General features: G+C 43.2%; 2 protein-coding genes across 2 annotated transcripts; both read left to right on the plus strand.

Moving 5' to 3' along the window:
* The first annotated feature begins 5,914 nt into the window (after positions 1-5,914).
* Positions 5,915-6,853, plus strand: LOC130024385 (olfactory receptor 145). Its single transcript, XM_056115110.1, has one exon. The coding sequence runs from the start codon at positions 5,921-5,923 to the stop codon at positions 6,851-6,853; it is 933 nt and encodes a 310-aa protein (XP_055971085.1). The 5' UTR covers positions 5,915-5,920.
* Positions 6,854-12,690: 5,837 nt separating this feature from the next.
* On the plus strand, positions 12,691-13,626 carry LOC130024392 (olfactory receptor 145-like). Its single transcript, XM_056115121.1, has one exon. It carries the CDS (start codon positions 12,691-12,693, stop codon positions 13,624-13,626), a length of 936 nt encoding a protein of 311 aa, XP_055971096.1.
* The last annotated feature ends 10,064 nt before the right edge of the window (positions 13,627-23,690 follow it).

Here is a 23,690-nt window from a genome sequence, read left to right on the forward strand (position 1 = left end):
AGCTCCCAAGTGTGTTAATTTTCATTTTAGTGTGAGTTATCATCCAGCTTAGGAAACTTTAGTCTAATGATGCATTCAATGATTTTATGCCCACCCTCATCACCACCACCATGTCAGTATCACCATCAGTAGCATCAGTTACTGCCTTTGTGTTCATGATGTATAAATAATTTACTCCTCATTAGGCAAACTCAACCAGGAATAACCACCATTAAATATAGTAAACTAATCAGGCAGTGTTTTAAACACTATATAGGATTTAAATTTTTTTTTTCTGAATATTTTACTCAGTGGTATAATACTAGTAAGTAAAGTAAAGTAAAGGCCCTCCTGTTGATCATCGATTTGCTCGAGCGGGCCCAGTAACGTCTCCATTGGAGACTTTTTGTTACGGTGTTTGGCATATCGAATATGTCACGGGGAGCTTGCCAGGCCCTGCCGTGTGGGCGAGATACTCTCGGTAGCTTGCCGGGCTCTCCGTGAGGGGCGGAGGAATCGAACTCGGGTCGGCCATGTTGGCTGCGTGCAAGGCAAATGCCCTACCGCTGTGCTATGTTAATTTCTAAGGAATATCAAGTTTGTCACCTGTATGCTGCACCTATTGACTTTACACTGTGGACAGGCATGATGCCAAGGGACTTGTGGAGGTGTGGACTTAGCACAGCACTTTTTTTCTTTTTTAAAATTTTATTTTATTTTTATAAATTAGTTCACAATATTTGATTACATTTAATATTTGAACACCAATCACACCACCATTACACATTCCCACCACCATATTTAGATGTTTTCATCCCAAACCCCAGCTCCTGACCCAAGCAGAACCAATAATTTATTTTGTTTTGTTTGTTATGAATAAACTAACACAGCACGTTTTCACTCCCTCATAGAGGAACTATGTTCCTAAAAACGTGTTCTTAGGAATACATTCAGTAGTATCTATAAAAATTCTTCTAATAGGATTGTTAATGATGATGTTAGCTTTGGGGCTGCACCTTGGAGATCTCAGAGCCCGTCATAGATCTGTGCTCAGGGTTTGTCGGGAGACCATATGTGATGCTGGGAATTAAACCGGGGTTGACTGCATGCAAGGCAAATGCTTTATCTCTGTACTATTTCTCTAGCCCAAGATTTTTTAAAGTTTAATTTTATTTTTCTAATGTTGTTTACAATGATTCACTACATTCAGTATTCCAACACCAATCCCAACAGCATTACACCTTCATGCCACCATTATTTCCAATTTTCCCAGCCACCATCTAAACCTGCCTCAATAGCAGGTCCTAAATAATTTATTTTGTATTGCTTGTTATGAATAATTTTCTAAAAGTGATCAAAAAAGATTTCCTTAGAAGGAAGTTTGAAGATTGTTGTATCTCACCCAGGAGCAATGGAACCCTTGTATAAGAGATTACTAGCATATTATTACAGGTTAAGCCTTGTGTGTTAATATTTTCTTAATTGAGATTGGTTGCCTTCTACTTTATATCCCATCCAATGTGGTGTGCTATTCCTGGTATATAAGTGGTGTAGAGTATGAGATGCCACTCCAGAAATTCTAAAGTTTTGAATGGGGTGATACAGCTGGAGTTAAATTTTTTGATGAATGGTGACTTTGGGATCTGGGAACACTTCTGCAGCTTGTTGATCTCTTTTGAGATTTCTTTATGAGTCTGGATCATGGCTGGTTAATGAGCTTTTATGGCGCCAGAGACAGTTCATGGACATGACTGCCAGACTCCCAGAAGAAAAGGGAAATGGGGGGAGGTCACCCACCCCGGACTCTGTGAGAGCCTGGAGATTTTGGTCACAAAACCTGCATACTCGAGTTTTTCAACAAATTAATTCCTAGATGAGGCTCACCCGAGCCTGTGGAGCCCAGCCCTGAGCATAGCAGCAATTGGGTATTGAAGGTTTTTAGCTGCCTGGGCTCTGTTTGGGTGGGTGGTGGACTCACCTGCCACCCTCCAAAGTGCCTTGGATATGAGACTCAGCCTGGCACAGGCTCTGGAGGCATCTCTTCAGCTTGTGGATCTCCTTCTATATTTATTTATGAGTCCCTGGATCATGGCCTGTTAATGAGCTTATATGGCACCAGAGGCAGTTCACAGGTGTGACTTACAGACACCAGAAGAACAGGGCGTTTGTGGGGAGGTCACCCATCCCCGACTATGAGAGCCAGGAGGCTTCTGGCCCAAGGTTTTTAAATAAACATTTTTTTCTGAGATAATTGTAGATTCATGTGCAACTTTAAGAAGTAATTTATACAGATCTGTCATCCTTTATGAAGTTGTACCTGATGGTACCATTTTGTGAAATTATAGTTCAGTTTCACACCCAGGATATTCAACTATGCCATCTGGGATCCTACTTAGGTTTCTCCAGGTTTACTTACACTCAGGAGTGTGTGTGCTTGCACACATATTGTTAGTTTAATGCCATTTTTCTAAATATGTAGATTGAATATCCATAACGACAATTTAGCTAAAAACACCAACTTTGTTTTCATAATCTTCAAAATTAGAATTTAATTTGTATTGCCCTCCAACGTTGACCTGTTATATTCTTTAGTATTTTATACTCTCATTAGTTTAAATAGATTTTATTTTAAGCATAAAACATTTTATGCTTTAACTTATTGTAATTTTCTCTTGTTAAAAATGTTCTTTCAGGCTGGAGCGATAGCACAGTGGGTAGGGCATTTGCCTTGCTCGTGACTGACCCAGATTCGATTCCCAGCATCCCGTATGGTCCCCTGAGCACCGCCAGGAGTAATTCCTGAGTGCATGAGCCAGGAGTAACCCCTGTGCATGCCAGGTGTGACCCAAAAAGCAAAAAAACAAATGTTCTTTCTTTGAACTGTGGAACTCTCTTCAGTTAGTTCTTGAGTCTTTGAATTAGTATCTGTTACCTGGTAGAATATGATTTTTTTTGACGTTTTGAGTCATACCCAGGGATGCTCAGTGGTTACTCCTGGTTCTGCACACAGGAATCACTCATGGTGTAGCTTGGGAAACCATATGGGACGCCGGGAGATTGAACCCAGGTCGGCTGTGTGCAGGGCAAATGTTCTACTTGCTGTACTATTGCTCCAGCCCAGTGCAAGATGTTTGGAGTCCAGGAAGCAACCACATTTATTACTTTTGTGGGGGTAGTTATTGCTTTAAATTTCTTTAAAAAGAACTAGGAAAATTTGTGATTGCATCATTGTCAAAGGATCTCTCTTTACCAAGATATATCAGTAGTTTTACTAGGATACTAGGATATATCCTGATCTCTTTTTGTGCAGTTTTCTTATTTCTTTGTAACATATCACTTCAAATCTTTTAACATGAAGAGAAGTTATTTGAGCTATAATTATTTATGTCTTTAGCTTTTATTATTTTCTTTGGGACATCTCCTCTGCGTTAATTTGATATTTTGTATCCATATTACTTTCCTAAATTTCCTTAAAACACTCATTTCTTTCTCTTTTTTTTTCTTGGCCACATCTGGTGCTCAGTCCTCACTCTGGCTCTATGCTCAGGAATTACTTCCCATGGGGTTTGGGGGACCATATGGGGTGCTAAGGATTGAACCTGGGTTAGCCATGTGCAAGGTAAATACCCTACACAGTCAATTATCACTCCAGCCCCTCTTCTCTATTTTTATTTCTCTTTTAAACTTCTATTTTTTCTAATGTATTACTAGTTGTGCTTATTTGCTCCTTTGGTTCTTCTAATTCTTTCTTAATTTCCTAACATTTTAAAGTTTCTAATATCTTCCTCATAAGTGTTCTGTTGCCTACTTTTAAATTTTCCTAATACTTGTCATTGCAAAGTTATTTGTTACTTCAAGGGAAAGTCAGTGTTGGGGCTGGAGTGATAGAACAGCAGGTAGGGCATTTGCCTTGCACGTGGCCAACCTGGATTTGATTCCCAGCATCCCATATGGTTCCCCAAGCACTGCTAGGAGTAATTCCTGAGTGCATGAGCCAGGAGTAACCCCTGTGCATCGCCAGGTGTGACTTAAAAAGCAAAAAAAAAAAAAAAAAAAAAGAAAGAAAGTCAGTGGTAAGGGGACATAACCTGAATGTCCTCAGTAGCTCTCACTAAAAGGAATTTAGCCTGATGGTTATGAATCAGAGACCTTGAAGGCATGTATGAGTACTTGGAACAACAACTTGGAGAAACTTGCCTCTACAATGGATGTTACTATCGTGAGTTCTAAATAAGGATCGATTTCTCAAACGCTTTGGTTCTTGGTAGCAGGGATTGAGTAGGAATTCTGAGAGACAGGGTAATGATCAACTTCTTTTCTTCCATTCTTTCTCTTTAGAGTATTGGATAGATGCTAGTTAAAATGGAGATTTTTGGTTCACTCTTGAAGCCCATGTTCTTCCTTAAACTCAAATCTCACTTGCTTCTCTTTCTGTTTCTCTGATTATTTTCACTCTGGAGAAGCCCATGTTCTCTCTTAAACATGCATTTCTCCTCTTCCTCTCCTCTCACATGTTTCTAAGCAAGTTTCATTCATTAAAAACTAACTTGCTTCACCAAAAAGATAGTGAAGGAAAGAAGCAAAGATGTTTCGAAATGCCAAATCAAGCAATACTTGATAAAGGACATAAACAAACATATCTTATTCCACAGGGAAAATGATCTCTGAGGAAATGGTCTTGAGAGAGTTGGTGTCTAATAATCAGGCCACTGAGTTCCAGAACAAAGCTGCTTCCTCTTCCACACCGCTGGGCAAGGCAGCTGGAGGGCCTAATCAGCCACTGGAAACCATGCTTTTCAGTGTAAAAAGAGCTGGAAGAAACAAGAGAGTTTGTGCTGCTGTGATTCAGAGCTGATGGAGAGAGTTCTGAGTTCCATCTTTGCATTCAGGTCATTTCGTGGACAGCTGTGGTTGGGTCAATAGGGTCTGGCCTTCTCACCCTAAGCCTGAGGGAGGCCACTGCTTGCTTGAATCCTTTGGTCCTGAAACGTTCCAGGGCAGACCCAGAAGCGCAGATGGTCACCTTCACCTTCAGGCTGCAGCTTCGTGGTAGGGGGCTTTTGGGCTCCATTCTTAACCTGTCTTTCTCATGTGATCAGTGGTGGTGATGATATTGTCACTCAGCTCTTAAAAAACAGCCCCTTTCTGTAATTGCTAAGGTAGCATTAGCATTGATTAATGATCATAAAAGCTACTGTTGGAGCTAAGAGATCTTGGGAAAAGGTAGGTTTCACCTTTTTTGTTTTGTTTTATTTTGGGGCCATACCTGACATTGCTGAGGGCTTTCTCCTGACTCTGCATTCAGTGGTCACTTCTGGAGGGCTTGGAGGAACATATGGGGTGCCAGGGATCAAAATCAGATCAGCTACCTGGAAGGCAAGCGCCTGCCCACACACTGTCGCTCTGACTCCAGTAGACTCATGTTCTTGGTATAACATCTGTAACTGTATGTGGGAGCTCTCTGGCTCCTGCCAGTTGGGATCCGGAGGCAGGAAGAGACAGGGGGCGGGAAAATAGAGAGAGAGAGAGAGAGAGAGAGAGAGAGACAGAGACAGAGACAGAGACAGACAGAAACAGAGAGATGGAGGGAGGGAGAGAGAGAAAGAGAGAGAGAGAGAGAGAGGAAGAGAGACTGTGGAAAATGAACCGACTATAATAGCTAAAGGACATTGTGCCATATTTCCAGACATCTGACCCTGGAGGCTTTGTAGCCTCCTGTTGTTGGGAACTTTGAGTCACTGGGCCATGGAGGCAGACCCCAACACAGTGGGAAAACCTACCCGGTGCAGCCCAGTTGACATCTTTCAGGGATCCTGCTTGGGAATGAGTGGTGTGAGGGTGCAGGGGCTGGTGCTGGGCATTTCCCTTGAAGTGACTTTCCCTCCTTGCTCTCACAGATCCTCACTGCACTTCCGCACCCTCCCCGCTAACTGAGAGGCCAATGGCGGCTGGGAACTCCTCTGTGACTGTGTTCCTCCTTGCGGGCCTCACAGACCAGCCAGGACTGCAGCTCCCTCTCTTTTTCCTGTTCCTGGGATTCTTCATGATGACGGTGCTGGGGAACCTGGGCTTGATCACCCTGATTGGGTTGAACCCTCGCCTGCACACCCCCATGTACTTCTTCCTCTTCAACCTCTCCCTGATAGACTTTTGTTACTCCACTACAATCATCCCCAAAATGCTTCAGAGTTTCGTCTCAAAGAAGAACCTCATCCTGTACTCTGGGTGTCTAACTCAGCTCTTTTTCTTCTGCTTCTTCGTCATCTCTGAGTCCTTTGTGCTGTCAGCAATGGCTTATGACCGCTATGTCGCCATCTGCAAACCACTGGTGTACACGACCACCATGTCCCCTCAGGTCTGTCTGACGCTCTTGTTGGGGGTCTATGTGATGGGGTTTTCCGGGGCCCTGGCCCACACAGTGAGCATAGCGAGTCTAACCTTCTGTGCCAACAACCTTGTGAACCATTTTATGTGCGACATCCTTCCCCTACTCGAGCTGTCTTGCGACAGCACTTTCGTGCACGAGCTGGTGGTCTTTGTTGTTGTCGCCATTGACATTGGTGTGCCCATTGCCACGGTCTTTATCTCCTATGCACTGATCCTCTGCAGCATTCTCCGGATTCCCTCCACTGAGGGCAAGTCCAAAGCCTTTAGCACCTGCAGCTCCCACATCATTGTGGTTTGCCTGTTCTTTGGTTCTGGGGCCTTCATGTATCTCAAACCACCTTCTCTCTTGCCCCTGAACCAAGGGAAAGTGTCTTCTCTGTTCTATACAATTGTGGTACCCATGTTAAACCCATTAATCTATAGTTTGAGGAATAAGGATGTCAAAGTTGCCCTGAGGAAAACCTTGGGATTAAAACTCACTTCTTGAGAAAGGAATAGCACTTGAGGAAGAAGATGCAGTGCTCTGTTTACTGCTGTGTGTTTTTAATAAGAGAGTCAAGTTCAAGTTTTTTTTTTTAACCTCTCTTCAGACAGGAAGTTCACAGATTCAATTCTCTGTCTTCTCTGCTTTTTTGTCATCCTAATTTAGTACATGACACTATTGAAATTAGAATTAATTTCTAATCTTTAGCTTTTCTTTCATAGTTTTTTTTAGTTCTTTCATTTCTCCCAAAATGATGATGAACTTTATGTTGGAGAAATGCCTTTATCAATATGACTTTGGGGTCTCACATTTTCCCCCATGCTTTGTTGTTATTAGTGATCACTGCAGTTTTCTACCACTTTTGTCATACTGTTTTGGTCTTTTGATGCAATGAGACTGTGACTATTTGACACTGTCTTCTGCAGATAGTTTCTAAATTCAGGGTTTTCTGATGCTGTGGCCAAACCAGGGAACTCACTGTCTCTTTGTGATCACCGTAGAATTCAACTCCCCATGCAGAGTCCTCTCCAGCCCCCCCTCCCCGAATCAGCATCTCTCTTACAGATATAGGATGTATCGTCCTAAGAACTTGTCTTATTATGTCCAGCATCACCATCCTTATCTTTTGTTTTCATTCTCTTCATCGTTCCTCTTGGACCCAGTGCTGAAGATGAGTTGGTCTCTAGCAGACATCAGAATCATCTATCTTTCACTGCATTTGGGACATACTTCTGATTTCCTCCTAGAACTGTTCGGTAGAAAAGTTACTTGCAATCTTCTCTACCAGGGTGGGGTCCCTCTGATCAATGTTTTGAGGAGTGCAACAATTTAATTTGCTATCAGGAAGTTTCTATACTTATTCTTGCTTTTTGAGCCATGATGCTTTATCAACACTCCCTTCTAATTTGTTCAAGGTGGTATTTTCCGTCCTAACTTTCCCTTGTAAAGCAGGTGTGTTTTCCACCTTTCTACTACTGGGTAGAATAGCAGCTATACTCACAGGATCTGTATGTCTGGTCATGTTGCTGATGACCAGATGCTGCCCTTGGCTGAGTTGCAGGACCATCCTGATTTCCCATCCTGAACTCTATATTTTCCCTGATGCTTCATACCACTTGTTCCACAAGCAAAGACCTTGGAGGGAGCATCTGATTACAGATGATGCTTCAGTGGGGCAAAGGAATGCAAAGAGAGGCTGGAGATTCAGAGTCCAGTGACTTTGTTTAAATGCTAGAAGTGAAATGATTATAGGGTAGTCTATTTTAAATTTTGGAGAAACTTCTGTAATGTCTTCTACAGTGGCTCTACCAGTCCATGTTCTCATGATGCAAAAAGAATTCCCTGTTCTCTCTTTACCAACAGGTATCTTTTTTATTGTAGCCGTTTATTACCTCATAGTTTAGATTTGCATTTCCTTGATGATTAGTGATGCATATTTTATAGATACATGAGCCATTTGCACATCCTCTTTGGAAAAATATTTTTTCTGTTGCTCTGTCCATTTCTTTTGTTAGTCTTTATATTCATCTTTTTCTTCTCCCTTATTCTTCTTCCTCCTATATTTTAGGTAATGAATCCTTATTAGATTAGTAATTTAAATATATTATAATTATATAGACTTCTTTCTTATTTTGTTGAGTACTTGTTATATAGAAACCTTTTATTTATTTATTTCTCTCTGTTTTTGTTTTGGGGCTGGAGCGATAGCACAGTGGTAGTGCATTTGCCTTGCACGTGGCCGACCTGGATGACTCCTCTCAGACAGCCCGACAAGCTACCGAGAGTGTCTTGCCCACACGGCAAAGCCTGGTAAACTACCCGTGATGTATTAAATATGCCAAGCACAGTAACAAGTCACACAATGGAGATGTTACTGGGCCCACTCGAGCAAATTGATGAACAACGGGAGGACAGTGCTACATGCTACAGTCATTGTTTTGGGGTCACACTCATTATTCCTCAGGACTTACTCCTAGTTATCTACTCAGAGATCACTCCTGGTGGGGTCAGGGGACCATATGGGGTGCAGGGATCAAATCTGGGTTGACTGCGTTCAAGGCAAGTGTCCTACCTGTTGTACTTTCCAGCTTCTATAGAAACTTTTTAGCTTATGTGGTCTCGCTTAAATCTTTGCTTTTGTTCTCTGTACTTTTGATGTCATATCCAGAAAATAAATACCAAGACCAATGTAAAAGAGACTTTTTCTAGTTTTTGATTTTGAGTCTTCCTTTGGTTTAAACCTTAAATTCATTTTGAATTAATTTATGTGTTTTAAGATAGGATTTGGTTTTGTTCTTGTATGACTGTTCAGTTCCCCAGCACCATTTATTAAAGAGACTTTCATTTCCCCATTGAATAACCTACAAATATTAGTTGATCAATGTATGGAGGTTTATTTATGGCCACTCAGTTCAGTTACATTGGTCTATGTATCTACTTTTGTTGTTGTAACATACAAGTTTAAAACAAGGAAGTCTGATGTCTCCCAGCTCTAATGTTGTTTACTAGGATTGTTTTGTCTCTTCTGGGACTTTTGTGACCTTGGTACACATTTTAAGATTGTGTATTTTTGTATTTCTCTGGAAGATGACACTGGAATCAATAGACAACTAAACTGAAATTTTTGAGGTAATGAAAATATACATCTTGGGTCTACAGATAGATATGTCTGTGAGAAATCATTGTCTATGAGCATTCATGCAGATTAAGCTGATTTTGTTGTATGTCACCTATGCCACAATAAAGTAAATACAGCATATAAATGGAAAGTATGCAATTCTTGAAACACAACTTATAATCAAAGGAGTGCAATCTAAGAACTTTTTTTCATCAAATTGTTTTATCATCAAATTGACTGAGTTCAAAAGGCACTTGATGGTAAGACCTGGGGTAAAGGTGTTCCACACACCACTCAGAGGCATGACTTTATTCTATAATCTTTGTCACGAGTGAATCAGAAAGTTCTCACAAATGCCTCTCTACCACCATTTTTTCTCTCTGCCCAGGTGCTTTGTCATTTTTTTTTTTTTGGTGTGTGTGTGTGTGTGGGGTCACACCTGGAGATGCTCAGGGGTTACCCCTGGCTCTACACTCAGGAGTTACTTCTAGGCCAAGTGGGATGCCAGGGATCGAACCTGGGTCACCCACGTGCAAGGCATGTCCTACCTGCTGTACTATCCCTCCGGCCCCTGCTTTGTTGTTCTTAAAATAATAATCCCTGCGTTGTTCCGTAGGGACGAGCTTGGTGAATTCAGTGCTCCTTGGTGATTTGGCAAAGTCTGAGAGCCGATACATATATATGCAAAGACATCTCATTGTGAATCTTCCCCTATCCCCTAATGTTGCACACATGATGCGTAGTTTAAGTCTAGACCTAGACGGAATCAGACCTAGTAGTTGCTTCTCAGAGACTATGGTTGGAAAAATACTCATACAACGCACATGAAAAAAGTGAAAAAAAAAAAATGAAGTTTTATCTGTCATGGAGCAAGCCTCAGTAATAGACTTCAGAGATGATGTGCTGGGAAATGAGGTTGTCCTGGCAACTATCTCTGGAAAAAACAAACCCTACACAAATCCCCCTAGAACCTCCAGTGGCTTCTCTGCACTTGACTCTCAAAGAGAGTTTGCTTTAATTTCATTTTAATGAATTGTTTTTCCTGCATTTAGTTTGCTCAGTGGGACTGAGGCCAAGAGGTAGAATCGATTAGAGTTGTGCTGGGCTGTGTAAATCCATCCCTGCTGAGTCGGGGTGGGGGAGTGAGCAAGAGCCTGGGGGGGGGGGGGGAGGGATGTAGGCAGATTTACAGCTGCGGCCAGTATGCATGGCTTAGGAGGGGCTGGCCTGGAGGAAGATGTGCGCTGCCTTTGTGTTTTGATTTTATAATCCTCCTAAGAGAACTACTCCCCTTATCCCTGTCCCTCAAACCTGTCAAATCCATGGGTGCACTGACACGCATTTCTCTTATAACCAAGATTTCTTTCTTGTTCATGAGATCCATCATGCTGAATCTTGCCAAGGCCCTGGAAAGGGGAGAAGAGCACAAAGGGCCACCTACAACTTTGTTAGTTCATGGGCAAGCAACAGCTTTGCTGAGATCTGCTTTCACGTGACATGCAGTTCGCTTTCTGGAGACATGGCCCATGTGGTCATGTGATCAGTCCTGGCTACCCAGTGCATTCTTTCTGAGAAGCTCAGCTGAATCCCCAAGACCATGTAATTTGAAGTTGCTCAGACCCAGAGTGACAGGATCCAGACTGCGTGTGATTAGTGGGGCTTTCCTCTACCCCAGCTGGAAGAAATTGAGTAGAAGGATCTGTGCGTTGCTTTGCATCTTCTGTATGAGGGTGCTGGATCATGATACTCAGTAAATACTCAATACAAGGTAAAAAGACTCACTTTTCCCTCAGTGCCTTTTTTCCTAATTGTGCTTTAAAAAGATGATATCTGGGGACCAAGGAGAAGGTTCATAGGACTGGGACACATGCTTTCTTTGCACACAAGAGTTCTGGATTTGATCCCCAGCACCACGTGGGTTTCCAAGAACAGGCCTGGAAGTAGCTCCTTAGGTACAGAGGGGGGAGGGGTAATAGCTTGAAGGACTATATTAGAGGCTTTGCATGTTAGAGCCTCTGGGTCAGTCCTTGGCACTGCATGGTCCCCTGAGCACCACTGGAAGTGACCCCTGAGCACTTCTAGTTATGGTCCCAAAACGAAGGCGACAATGGAATAAGATGGAATCTGAATAAAAGTTTAAGTCATTAGAGCCACGACAAGCTAATGTTATTAAGTGTGTCAACTGTGGATGTCTTCCCTGGGGAATCTGATTGTTGGCAGAGACCCCGAAGGAGCCTCTGTTGACTGTGCCGGGCATTCTCTGCCCTGGAGTAAAGCTCTCCAGATGCTTGCTGGTCCCTGGCATCAGGGAAGGGCACTGCTTCATCGCCGGTGGTAGGTAGAAAACAGGTACAAAGTCACAGTCAGATGGAGCTCCTCAGCACAAAGGGAGAGTCAAGGCAGAGCGTAGGTTCCTAAGAAGAGAAGCAAAACTAAGCCTTAGGAGCCCTCTCTTCACTGTGGCCCAGTGCTCACAGATTTGTGGCTGTGGCTCTGAGCTCAGGAGAGTGAGTACCTGCCTGCCCCCTTCTGACCCTGCGCCCTGAGTGCAAACCCCACCCGCCTAGCATCCTCTTTCTGCTGTTTGGAAGCTGTGGGATCTGGAGCTGGCGCAGAGATCCAGTGTCCTCCCGAGCCCAGCGGGGAAACTCCTAATGCCACACATAGAGCTTAAGGACGGGGCCTCTCCCAGTGCCAGTACTCTCAGTTTTTCTCTTTTTCCTAAGTGGAATGGGAGAAGTTGCACACAGGCTGTTGTGGTTGCTTATGATTTCCCCATTAGGTTTACCAGAGCAGGGAACTCATCCTCCAAGCTCTGACCTCCAGGCAGGGTGAAGTGGCTGTCCTGTCAGGAATGGCGCCAGGGGAGGGTCTCATGCCTTACAAACTGAGCCATGGGCTGCAGAGGGAAGCAAGGACATAGGGCCCCCTGTGGGTGACAGAGTTATCCCTGTGGAGCTTTGTGACTCTCTCCTCAGTTGTACCGGACTTACTCTGGAGACAGATTTCTCCCACAGATACTTCCTAGGATGACTCAAGGCACTTGGGGACAGGAAAACAGTGACGCAAGTAGGAAGAAATGCCACCTTCTTGGCGTTTCAAAATCTCCCTGTTCAAATGCCAGTCACCAGGAGGAACTTTCTCTCTCTCTCTCTCTCTCTCTCTGTCTCTCTCTCTCTGAGTCGTTCATCTCTTTTGCCCACACAGACCCTCTCAGGGAAGCATGGCCGAAGAGAATGTCTCCCTGGTGTCGGAGTTTGTCCTGGTGGGCCTCACCTACCAGCTGGGCCTCCAGATGCCCCTCTTCTTCCTCTTCCTGGCTTTCTACCTGGTCACCGTGGTGGGGAACCTGAGCCTGATCAGCCTGATTGGCCTGAACCCTCACCTGCACATTCCCATTTACTTTTTCCTCTTCAACTTGTCCTTCATCGATTTCTGCTATTCGTCCGCTATCATCCCCAAAATGCTGATGGGTTTTATCTTGAAGAAGAACCTGATTTCCTACGGGGGCTGCATGACTCAGCTCTTCTTCTTCTGTTTCATTGTCTTCTCTGAGTCTTTCACCCTGTCAGCCATGGCATATGACTGCTACGTCGCCATCTGTAAGCCATTGCAGTACATGGTCACCATGTCCCCTCAGGTGTGCTGGCTCCTCTTGCTGGGAGTCTACGGGATGGGGGTTTTCGGGGCCTTCTCCCATACTGTAAATATGTCGTTTCTGACTTTCTGCACTGACAACCTTGTCAATCACTATATGTGCGACGTCCTTCCCCTCCTGGAACTCTCCTGCAATGGATCCTACGTCAATGTCCTAGTGGTCTGGATTGTTGTGACCATTGGCATTGGGATACCCATCAGTGCCATTTTTATCTCTTATGGTTTCATTCTCGGTAGCATTTGCCACATCAGCTCCACAGAGGGCAGGTCCAAAGCCTTTAGCACTTGTAGCTCCCACATAATTGCAGTTTCTCTTTTCTTTGGTTCAGGAGTGTTTATGTATCTCAAACCACCTTCCATCTTACCTCTGGATCAGGGAAAAGTGTCTTCCCTGTTTTATACCATTGTTGTGCCTATGTTTAATCCCTTGATCTATAGCCCGAGGAATAAGGATGTCAAACTGGCACTCAAGAAAACCTTAGACTGGATAACTGTCTCTTGAAAAAAATACTGGAAATTGAGAAAAGAAATCCAGGGATTTTTAAAATTTAGAATTGTGGTGATGATTTCAATGAAGAATATAAATGCCATATTTTTATTCTATATGTAGAGGAAGTTTTAATTCTTTATCCCTGATGGATTTATTTTCTCTCATCCTCACTTCAACTCCTCCTTTATTTTATACAATTATAGCAATTCAGTATTTAATAGGGACTAGAATCGTATAATCAGACGCCTTTATGTAATATACCACACTTGGAGCACTCAGAAATATTTGTACATTGCCTAGGAACAGAACTTCCTGGTGCCAGAGATGGAACGAAAAATCAACTTGAGTTTAGTTTGTTTTCCTTTATGCCATGTTTTCTTGCCTCATTTCTTTCTTGGAAGATTTCATTTCACATGCTAGTTGACCTGGCACATTTGAATTGTGAATATATTCACAGTAATTTCATGCTACTTTTCACAGGATAATTTTAATATATAACATTTTGCGAGAGAGTAGGAGGTGAAAAAACTTGAGTTAGTCTTGGCAAAATGACAAGATCAGTGTTTAATGAATTTTGTAGTGTGTAAGTGGGAAGTGTGTTAGGTTTCATATAGAGACAAGTGTGGGAACTACTGACTTGGTGGGTAGTCTGTGCTTTAGGGACATAGTTTATTGAGTTAGAACTTTCAGGGCAAAGAAAAATAATTTTCTGGGGTCTAAAGATGATGGGTGGAAGTGTCATTATTTCTTATGGGCATAATTTGGAGCCCTATTTTAAGGGCTATCCTGTTTGTGTGCCATTCAGTATGGTTTCCAGTAGTGATGGATGGCATTGAGTACTTGAAACACAGTCATCCAAATCAGACATACTATTAGTGTGCCACATAAGAATAAATTCACACTGTATCTTTAAACAATATGAAAAAGTAATGCAAAATATATCATTGATAACATTGATAACGTGTTAACACGATAACGCTGGGTGAATAAAATATGTAATTGAAATGAATTCCTATTTAAAATATATCCTCTCTGAAGTTGAGAATAATGTGTGTGGGTTCATTAGTGGGGCTGTTGGTCTAGAGAATATAGTGGAGACTTTGGGTACATAGTTAGGACAGCAGCAATCTGTTGCTTAGTAGAAGAGGAATTACTTTAAACTTTTAGGGCATTGCATACAGCCATGATTCTTTCTGAGAATGGAGCTAATGTGGAAGGGGCCGTGATCTCAGTCAGTCCATCTATTGTGTTGTGTAATGAAAAATACAGGCATTTTTGAAAAAAATCAAAAGAGTTTTGGATCTCAACTCATCATTTGGATCTCAACTCATCATTAGTGGTAATATTTCTTTGAGAAAGTAAATGAAATGCTAGGGAAATATTCTTATGAAATTTTTCTTTTCTTTTTTGCTTTTTTTGGTCATATCCAGAGATGCACATGGGTTACTCCTGGCTCTGCACTCAGGAATTACTCCTGGCAGTAGTCGGGGGACCATGTGGGATGCTAGGAATTGCACCTGGGTCGGCCATGTGTAAGCAAACGCTCTACTCACTGTGCTATCGCTCCAGCCCCTGAACCTTTTTCTTTTTTTTGGGTGGAGAACCATACCCAGTGCTGCTTAGGGTTCCCTCCAGTGATGCTGAGGGACCATGTGGTGCTGGGGATCAAGCTCAGGTCTCCTGCACACAAAACATGCTTTGCACCATTGAATCGTCTTTCGCTGAACTTTCTGGACCTTTAAAAAGGAAACTTCAGCTGGAAAATATGGAAAGTACAGATAAATATTTGGTTTTACTTTTTGATTCTGTTCCATGTTGTTGGAATGAAAGAACAAGCCTGTAAAAGGAAGATTATACTTTATTTAAAAACGTTTTATTTTAGCACTGTGGCTTACAAAACTGTTAATGATAGGGTTTTCGGCACAGCACGGTCCCTCACCACACCCTCCTCCAAATGTGTCTGCCTTCCTCTACCATTGTCCAGTGTCTCCCCTTCACCTAATGTCCCCCCTTCCCTCCCCTGTGATAATTTTCTACTGAAGACCAGTTCTCAGTTTCTGTTGCCGTTGGGTATTTGTTATATCTCTGCTGTAGCACTGTAGCACTGTCCTCCTCTTACTCATCGATTTGCTCGAGTGGGCACCAGTAACATCTCACAACAAATTGTGAGACTTATTGTTACTGTTTTTGGCATATCAAATACATCACGGGTAGCTTTCCAGGCTTTGCTGTGCGGGTGAGATACTCTCGGTAGCTTGCTGGGCTCTCTGAGAGGGACAGAGGAATTGAACTCGGGTGAGCTGTGTGCAAGGCAAACGCCCTACCTGCTGTGCTATCGCTCCAGCCCAAGATTAAATAGATAGCTGAATTTAGAAGTGGAGCTCGTGTGTTCACTAGGTAGTACAGTGATAAAAGAAACAGAAATATTTAAAACATTTTACCATAGAACTTGGGCTGGAGCGATAGCACAGTGGTAGGGCGTTTGCCTTGCACGCAGCCAACATGGCCGACCCGAGTTCGATTCCTCCGCCCTTCTCGGAGAGCCCGGCAGCTACCGAGAGTATCTCACCCGCACGGCAGAGCCTGGCAAACTACCCGTGAGGTACTCGATATGCCAAACACAGTAACAACAAGTCTCATGATGGGGGACGTTACTGGGCCTGCTCGAGCAAATCGATGAATGCGAGGACTGTGACCGTGACCATAGAACTTGCATATACTAAAACTCACAAAGCTTGAGTGAATGGTTGTTGATCTTTTGCGTATATATGAGATCACAGTCTGTCTGTATCAAGATGTCAAACATTTACATTCACCTCTGAAGTTTTCCTCTGGTTTCTTTCTTGTAAATACGACAGCCTTTGCCCCATCAGCCTGAACTATCCACAATTTTTTTCACTGTCATAAATTTGTCTTAATTATATTTGAACTTTATATAAATGAGGACTGTGTTATTTCTAGCATACTTTCCTTAGTAGAGAGCCTGTGATGTTCATCTCTATTATCATGGTATTCTGTTCCATTATGCAGATATACAGTTATTTGTTAACCTATTAGCAAATATTGAAGTTTTTGCCTATTACCAGTAAAGCTTCTAAAAGATTGTTAATAAAAAAGTAGTGACTTATTGCGCAGAGTGGAATCTGGCTCTAGCATGCTGAGAGTCGTATTTTATAAAGAAGGGCCATAAATCACAGCCTGTTTTCCTCGAGTTTTTCCCAAATAGTAAATTCTCAAATTTTTCTTTTTTTGCTTGTTTTTGGGTCACCTGCGACTCTTTGTTCAGGGCTTACTCCTGACTCTGCATTCAGGAATCGTTTCTAGCCAGCTTGAGGGACCTTGTGGGATGCGGGGGATTGAACCCGGTCAGTTGTGTGCAGGGCAAGTGTCCTACCTGCTGTAACTATTGCTCTGATCCCAATTCTCAAGTTTTTCAGCCTGATAGGTGTAAACAGTTCTTAAGTGTCAGGATTCACATTTTCCTAATTATGAAAAAGATTGGAAATGTTTTCTTATGTTTAATGACCACTTCTGTTAACATCTTATGTCGAATGTTTTCATGGATTTTGATTTTCCCAGCTCTTAAGAGAAATGTAAACTAGTTTTTGTTTGATGCATGAATTGCATATTTTCCCCAGTTTGTGATTTGACTTTTCTTGTTTCCAATATGCTTTATCGCACTGTCGCACTGTCCTCCCGTTGTTTACCGATTTGCTTGAGCGGGCCCAGTAGCATCTCCATCGTGAGACTTGTTGCTACTGTGTTTGGCATATCCAATACCTCATGGGGAGCTTGCCAGGCTTTGCTGTGTGGGCAGAATACTCTCGGTAGCTTGCTGGGCTCTCCGAGAGGGGCGGAGGAATCGAACCCTGGTTGGCGGCGTCGACCATGTGCAAGGCAAATGCCCTACCTGCTGTGCTATCGCTCCAGCCCATGATGCTTTATAATTACATTTATTAATCTTTTGCTTCTGGTGCTTTAATTCAAGTTAGATACGTCTTCCTCTTGGGGTCAGATTGATAGTACAGTGGGGAAGGCATTTGCCTTGCTTGTAGCTGACCCGACTTCAATCCTTGGCATCCCATATGGTCCCCTGAGCACCACCAGGGGTAATTTCTGAGTGCAGAGCTAGAAGTAACCCTTGAGCATCGCTGGGTGTGACCAAAAAAGGGGAAAAAAAGAAAAAAGAAATGTCTTTTAAGTTATAAGGAAAGTCACTCGCTTTTTCTTAATGTTTGTATGATTTCATTTTTTTTTTACATTTGAAAGTCTGATATTTTAAGAAATTGTACCAGTGTATGGTGTGAGGAATGGCTCCAACTTTATCTTTTTTCCATATGGCTATCCAGTTGTTCTATCACCATTTATAAAAAAAGTCCATTTTTTTTCCCTACTGATTTGAGCTGCCGCCTTCAGTGCAGACTAAGTTCCATAGGCATGGGGCTATTTCTGTGTTCTCCATTCTGTTCCATTGGTCTGTCAGTCTATTCATAAGCCAATACCATACTGCTTTAATTATAGAAGCTTCATAATGTTTTTATATCTTGGAGGTAACTTCCCACATATTGTTCTTTTTTTTTTTTGCTGGGATTTTCCTGAATATTCATGTTTAACTCTAACCTTTGTAATCAATCCATCTAGTTCCAGGAGAGAAACCACAAAAACTGATTTATTGATTGCATCTTAAATTTGTAAGTAAACCTAGGGAAAACTGATGCCTTTGGATCTTGAGACATTCAGTTGTGATGTACATATATGTCTTCCATATTTCCTCCAGGCATACTTTAGTATCTTTTAGGGATTTTCACAATTTTCTTCGTCTATTTTGCCATGTAATGAGGGTTTTTCTTTTGTTATAATCTCTGATTAGTATTTGTATATATAAATTCTGGTTACTTTTACATTGTGCCATTATTATCTGCAGAAATTTCCCCAGGGATTCTTGGAGGTTTTTCACATATATAATAAAATCTTTTATAAATATAATTTTGCCTATTTTCTCTTGATTCTTGACTCATTCCTTTCTTGGAGTTTAAAAATACCCTTGGTACAATTATAGGTTATAGTGAGACTGTAGGCATTAAACATTCCAGTTTTAATTAGAAATGACTTGAGTTTTCAACCAAGTTGCTAAATTTTGGTTAAGGTTTAACATTTTATTTTAGAAAGAAATTATTATAGTTAACATGGCTACAATAGTGTCAGTGTGAATGTTTTTGGTGTACACTGATGCATCTCTTTTGGTTGAGTTTTTTATATTCTAATATTTTGAAGAAATATCCCTAACTCTTTGAATCAGTCTTTTTAAAAGCATGGATGGGTTGTTGAGCTTCCTCAACTTCTTTTTATTCCCTTTGGTATTTTCCTTTTGTTAAAGATTGCTCTTAGCTCTTTAATCTTTTGATGTCCGTCTCTGCAGACTCTCCTAAACAAAAGCAAGCCTTGTTTTACCTCAAGCTTTCTCTTTGATCCACCCCATTTTCTGCCTACATGTGGAAGAGTAGTTTTCTTCTCTACATTCAGTCTTGGGCTGAGAATTTTTACAAGATAAAATACAATCTCCTTTTATACTCTGGTGTTGAGTGTAACGGGCTCAGATGTAATGGAGTAGAACTCAGTTCAGTTGCACTGGCATTTGAGGACTCGGCGCCTGATTTTCGGGGCATTTTTAAACCCTAGTTTAGCGCTTGTTGATGAGGATTGAATGCTGTTCTGAAATTTAGGCTGGAGACCACTAGGGGGAAGGTGTCATTATCTGACCAGAATTCAAAGGTGTTTTGCCCACTCTAGTTAGTTCATTGCTCTGAAGTTTCTCTCATGCAAGACAGATTTGTTCCAGAGTTCTGCCCTGTATCACAGAGCCTCTCATAAGCTGTCCCAAATTATGCACTTCAGCACTTGTAGAGAGAAGCAACCTCGCGTTCAGTGACCTTCCCACAAAAACACAGCGAGATACAGAAACAAGGAACAGTCCATAACCTCCCCCTCAATCCCACATCACACTTTGGGGAAAAACACACACACCGTTATTTAAGCAAATAAAAGATGGAAAAAAACATACGGCCATTCAATTAACACCACATTTTATGGAGGGGAACTTTTTATAGCTCCAGGGTGCAATTTCTTTTTCAAATGCAGAAATTATGGAATCATTATTGAATAAAAGTATGAAAAATTCATATAGTGAACTTCTGCCTTAGCCAAAATAATGGCAAATATGTACTCTGCTTCTTGGCCTCCAAAAGTAAGGAGGTATCTTTAGAAAAATGTCACCATGGTTATGTGTGACTCTTGCTGGCTGCCTCCACAGAGCGGGTGGGAAGGCCGCACTGCCTCTCCCCGCTCAGGTTGGCAGCCCTTTGGGGAAGCTTCCATTGTTCCTTGAAAACAGCATCTCTGGTCCGTTCATGAGAGAGGAGACAGGGACAGGCTTTGCTGTGTGGAGTCGGTTAGGACCCTAACCAGTTGCCGACTCGGGTTTTTTTCTTCTATGGCAGTGTGCTGGAGTGATAGCACAGTGGGTAGGGCGTTTGCTTTGCATGCGGCTGACCCAGGTTCGATTCCTCTGTTTCTCTCAGAGACCCCGGCAAGCTACCTAGAGTATCCCGCTCGCATGCCAGAGCCTGGCAAGCTACCCATGGCGTATTTGATGTGCCAAAAAAAGTAATAAGAAGTCTCAAAATGGAGACATTACTGGTGCCCACTCGTGCAAATTGATGAAGAATAAAATGACAGTGCTACAGTGCTATGGCATTGTCATTGGTGGTGCCGTTTTTTTTCTTTTCCATAATTTTATTTATTTATTTTTTTCCTTCTTATGTTTATTTATTGAATCACTGTGGGAAAAGTTACAAAGCTTTTAGGTTTAAGTCTCGGACATACAATGATCAAACACCTTTCCTTTCACCAGTACTCATTTTTCACCACCAAGAACCCCAATATATCCCCCCTCTCACCCCTCCAATGCCTGTGAGGCAGATGATTTCTACTTAACTTTTCTCTACATTGATTACATTCATTATTTTGACAAAAGATGCACCATTATTGTTTAGAATTCCCCCACCCCCCCAACAATCAGAATTGCTGAAAAGGCATTGTGAAATACTTTGTTTTCTATAGCTGGTTATGAGAATATATAATGATTTTGGATTTCTGTGAAAAGCCAGATAATTACGAGATTGGTTTCTGTGCATCTGGTGTTATGGCTGTGCCAGAGAGCCACTCGTGGGGGGGCAACTCGTGACCTCGATAGGGAGTGAAGGACGAGCCGTACTGCTCCCCATCCCATGAGACTGAAGTTGCCCCATCACCGCCAGCTCATACCTGGATTTCCAATAAGCTCTGAGGCGGCTGCCATCCTGCTGCTGGAGGGGGGAGGGGGTGGGGGGAAGCGGAAGGGAGCAACACCCTTTCCCTCCTGGGGAGGCACACATGAACCATTCACTTTTCTGCTGCAAGCTGCTGGGCTCTGGACTAAGTCCTTTTGCCTCTGGAGCCATGGTCGTGCTGGAGAGCCACTCGTGGGGGGCAACTCGTGACCTCAGTGGGGCATGAAGGACGAGCCGGTACCACCCCCCTTCCCATGAGACTGCAGTTGCCCCGTCACCACTGGCTCATACCTAGCTTTCCTATAAGCTCTGAGGCAGCAGCCACCTAGTATGCGGTCCAGATACATTTCTGCCATAAGTTGCTGGGTTTTAAGATTTGTTTCTGAGTCTCTGGGATCATGGTCATTAATCAGCTTGATCAGGAGCCAGAAAGGCCATTTGTAGGCAGCAACTTGGGGTCTCATTGGGATGGGGAGGAAAGGGCTGGTTCCACCCCCATCTGGTGAGGCCCCGTGTGTCTTGTCACTGCAGGCCCAAACCTGACTGTCCAGTGGCCTTTGGAGGATGGCTGACAACAGGCTGTCAGGGGGAACAGGCCAAGGCACGAAACCTATTCCCACCTGGAGTGGCCCAGCGCCAGTAAATTACTGCAGGAACAGGACGTATTTCTGCCAAAAGCCTTTATGTTCTGAGATTCATTTCTGATTTTTTGGGATCATGATCATTAAGCAGTTCAATCAGGAACCAAAGAGGCCTTGCCTCCAATTATATAGCTGAGCTGGAGGTGGTTTGTGGGTGTGTTTCCCACATACCTAACTTTTGGCCGTTTACTTTCTTGGTAAACTTTGCCCCAAGTTTTTGGGGTCTGGCCAAAGGCACAGCAGCAATTTTGGGGTATCTGAAAACCTGACGGTGCCATCAGGCTGCTGATGCACTCGCCTCACAGGTACAGATTGGCCTGCTGGTGGCAACATACTCCCTTGGTGGTGCAGTTTTTTGTGAGAGGTCTGTGTTCCCCATGTCTCTTCTGTGCTGACCCTTGGTTTGTGTTGGGGAAGCTCTAAAAGGATCACGGCCCCATCCCATGACCTTGTGAGTCTGTCTCCCAGTGTCTACTGTGCCATCTGCCTGCCCCTGCTTCATGAGCTGGTGACTAGTGCAGAAGCCTGAGACTGCATCTTTGTTTCTCACCCCTGGCCCCCACCCTACCCCACGTGCACTTCTTCTCTCCTGAGCAGACCCCCAGGCTGCTTTTCTTCAGGACAGAGTCAGAACTGCTCATACCCATGGGGTGCAACCCTTGAATGCAACCCTGGGAGGTTTTGCCATTGTGAGGCCTTTTGGTCTGTTTGTGGTGTCTGAGTTCGTGGGTCTGGGATAAGAATCGACTTTCTTTCTTTCTTTCTTTCTTTCTTTCTTTCTTTCTTCCTTCCTTCCTTCCTTCCTTCCTTCCTTCCTTCTTTCTTTTTTTTTTTTTGCTTTTTGGGTCACACCCAGCTATGCACAGGGGTCACTTCTGGCTCTGCACTAACGAATTACCCCTGGCGGTGCTCAGGGGACCATATGGAATGCTGGGGATTGAACCTGGGTTGGCCATGTGCAAGGCAAACACCCTACTGGCTGTGTTATCACTCAAGCCCCAGGAGTTGATTTTCATCTGGAAGCATTTCCCCTGTGGGGAAGCTAGGGTGTTCTGGGACCAGCCCTGCTGAGTCCTGAGCCCCACTGCCATCCTGAGAGGGGGCAGCCTGGTGGAACCCCCCCAGAGCTGCACTTCTTCAGCCTCTTCAACCTCTTGGCCCTGGGAAATGCCAAACCAACGAGCACTGCCACAGACGCCTTGGTCTGTTGGGCAGTTGATTTTTGAATTAGTTGTTTTTTTTTTGAAACAGAAACAAAACAGATTTAAATTTATATATAAATGCTTTTCTTTCTTCAGTAACGAGTGAACTTTAGTTTACTGTAAAATTTGTTCTAGATACTTATGATCTGATTACCTTCCAAAATGTTTTAACAACAAATATTTCTTTTTTTAAAAAATTTTATTTTGATGAATCACCCTGAGATATAGTTACAGACTTAACGTTTCAGTCATACAATGTTTGAGTACCTATCGCTCCACCAGTGCCCAGTCTCCACCACCAATGTTCCCAGAATCCCTCCTGCCACCCCTACCCCTGCCTCTGTGGAAGGCACATTCCCTCTTACTCTCTCTATCCTTTTGTGTGTTATAGTTTGCAATACAGGTATTGCAATCATGTTTGGTCCATAGTCTACTTTCAGCACACATCTCCCATCCCGAGCGAGCCCTCCAAGCATCATTTACTTAGTGGTCCCTTCTCTATAACAGCTGCCTTCCCCCCAGCACGTGAGACCCAGCTGAATTAGTTTCATGGTCCTTGCAACTTCAGAAACCTTGTGCTGTTGCCAAAGTTTTTGTGTCCCACTCCCTCTTTTGCCCCCCATTCAGTTATGTGATCCCCATGGGGGCCACTTTCAGAAACGAAAGTCGGCCAGAGGCAAACCTGTACAGAAGTGAGTCAGGGAGGTGGGGGGCTGCTTGGGGTCTGCAGATGGGGCCCTATGTTAGAGCTGCCCTGAGGGGGATATAATTAGTGCTTATTATATAAGCCTTGCTGCTTGTGTGGGTGCTGGGGAAGGCACTTCCTGGCCCTCAGGGCTCTCCTGAGCTGGAAGAACTCTCTGGAAACCTGAGGGGAGCACCGGGCAAGTAAAAGATGTGAGCTC

Source organism: Sorex fumeus, unplaced genomic scaffold, assembly GCF_029834395.1.
Source record: "Sorex fumeus unplaced genomic scaffold, SorFum_2.1 ptg000028l, whole genome shotgun sequence".
Taxonomy (NCBI): domain Eukaryota; kingdom Metazoa; phylum Chordata; class Mammalia; order Eulipotyphla; family Soricidae; genus Sorex; species Sorex fumeus.

Excerpts from the sequence above, each read along its gene's own strand:
- LOC130024385 (XM_056115110.1), top strand. The coding sequence starts at position 5,921 with ATGGCGGCTGGGAACTCCTCTGTGACTGTGTTCCTCCTTGCGGGCCTC.
- LOC130024392 (XM_056115121.1), top strand. The coding sequence starts at position 12,691 with ATGGCCGAAGAGAATGTCTCCCTGGTGTCGGAGTTTGTCCTGGTGGGC.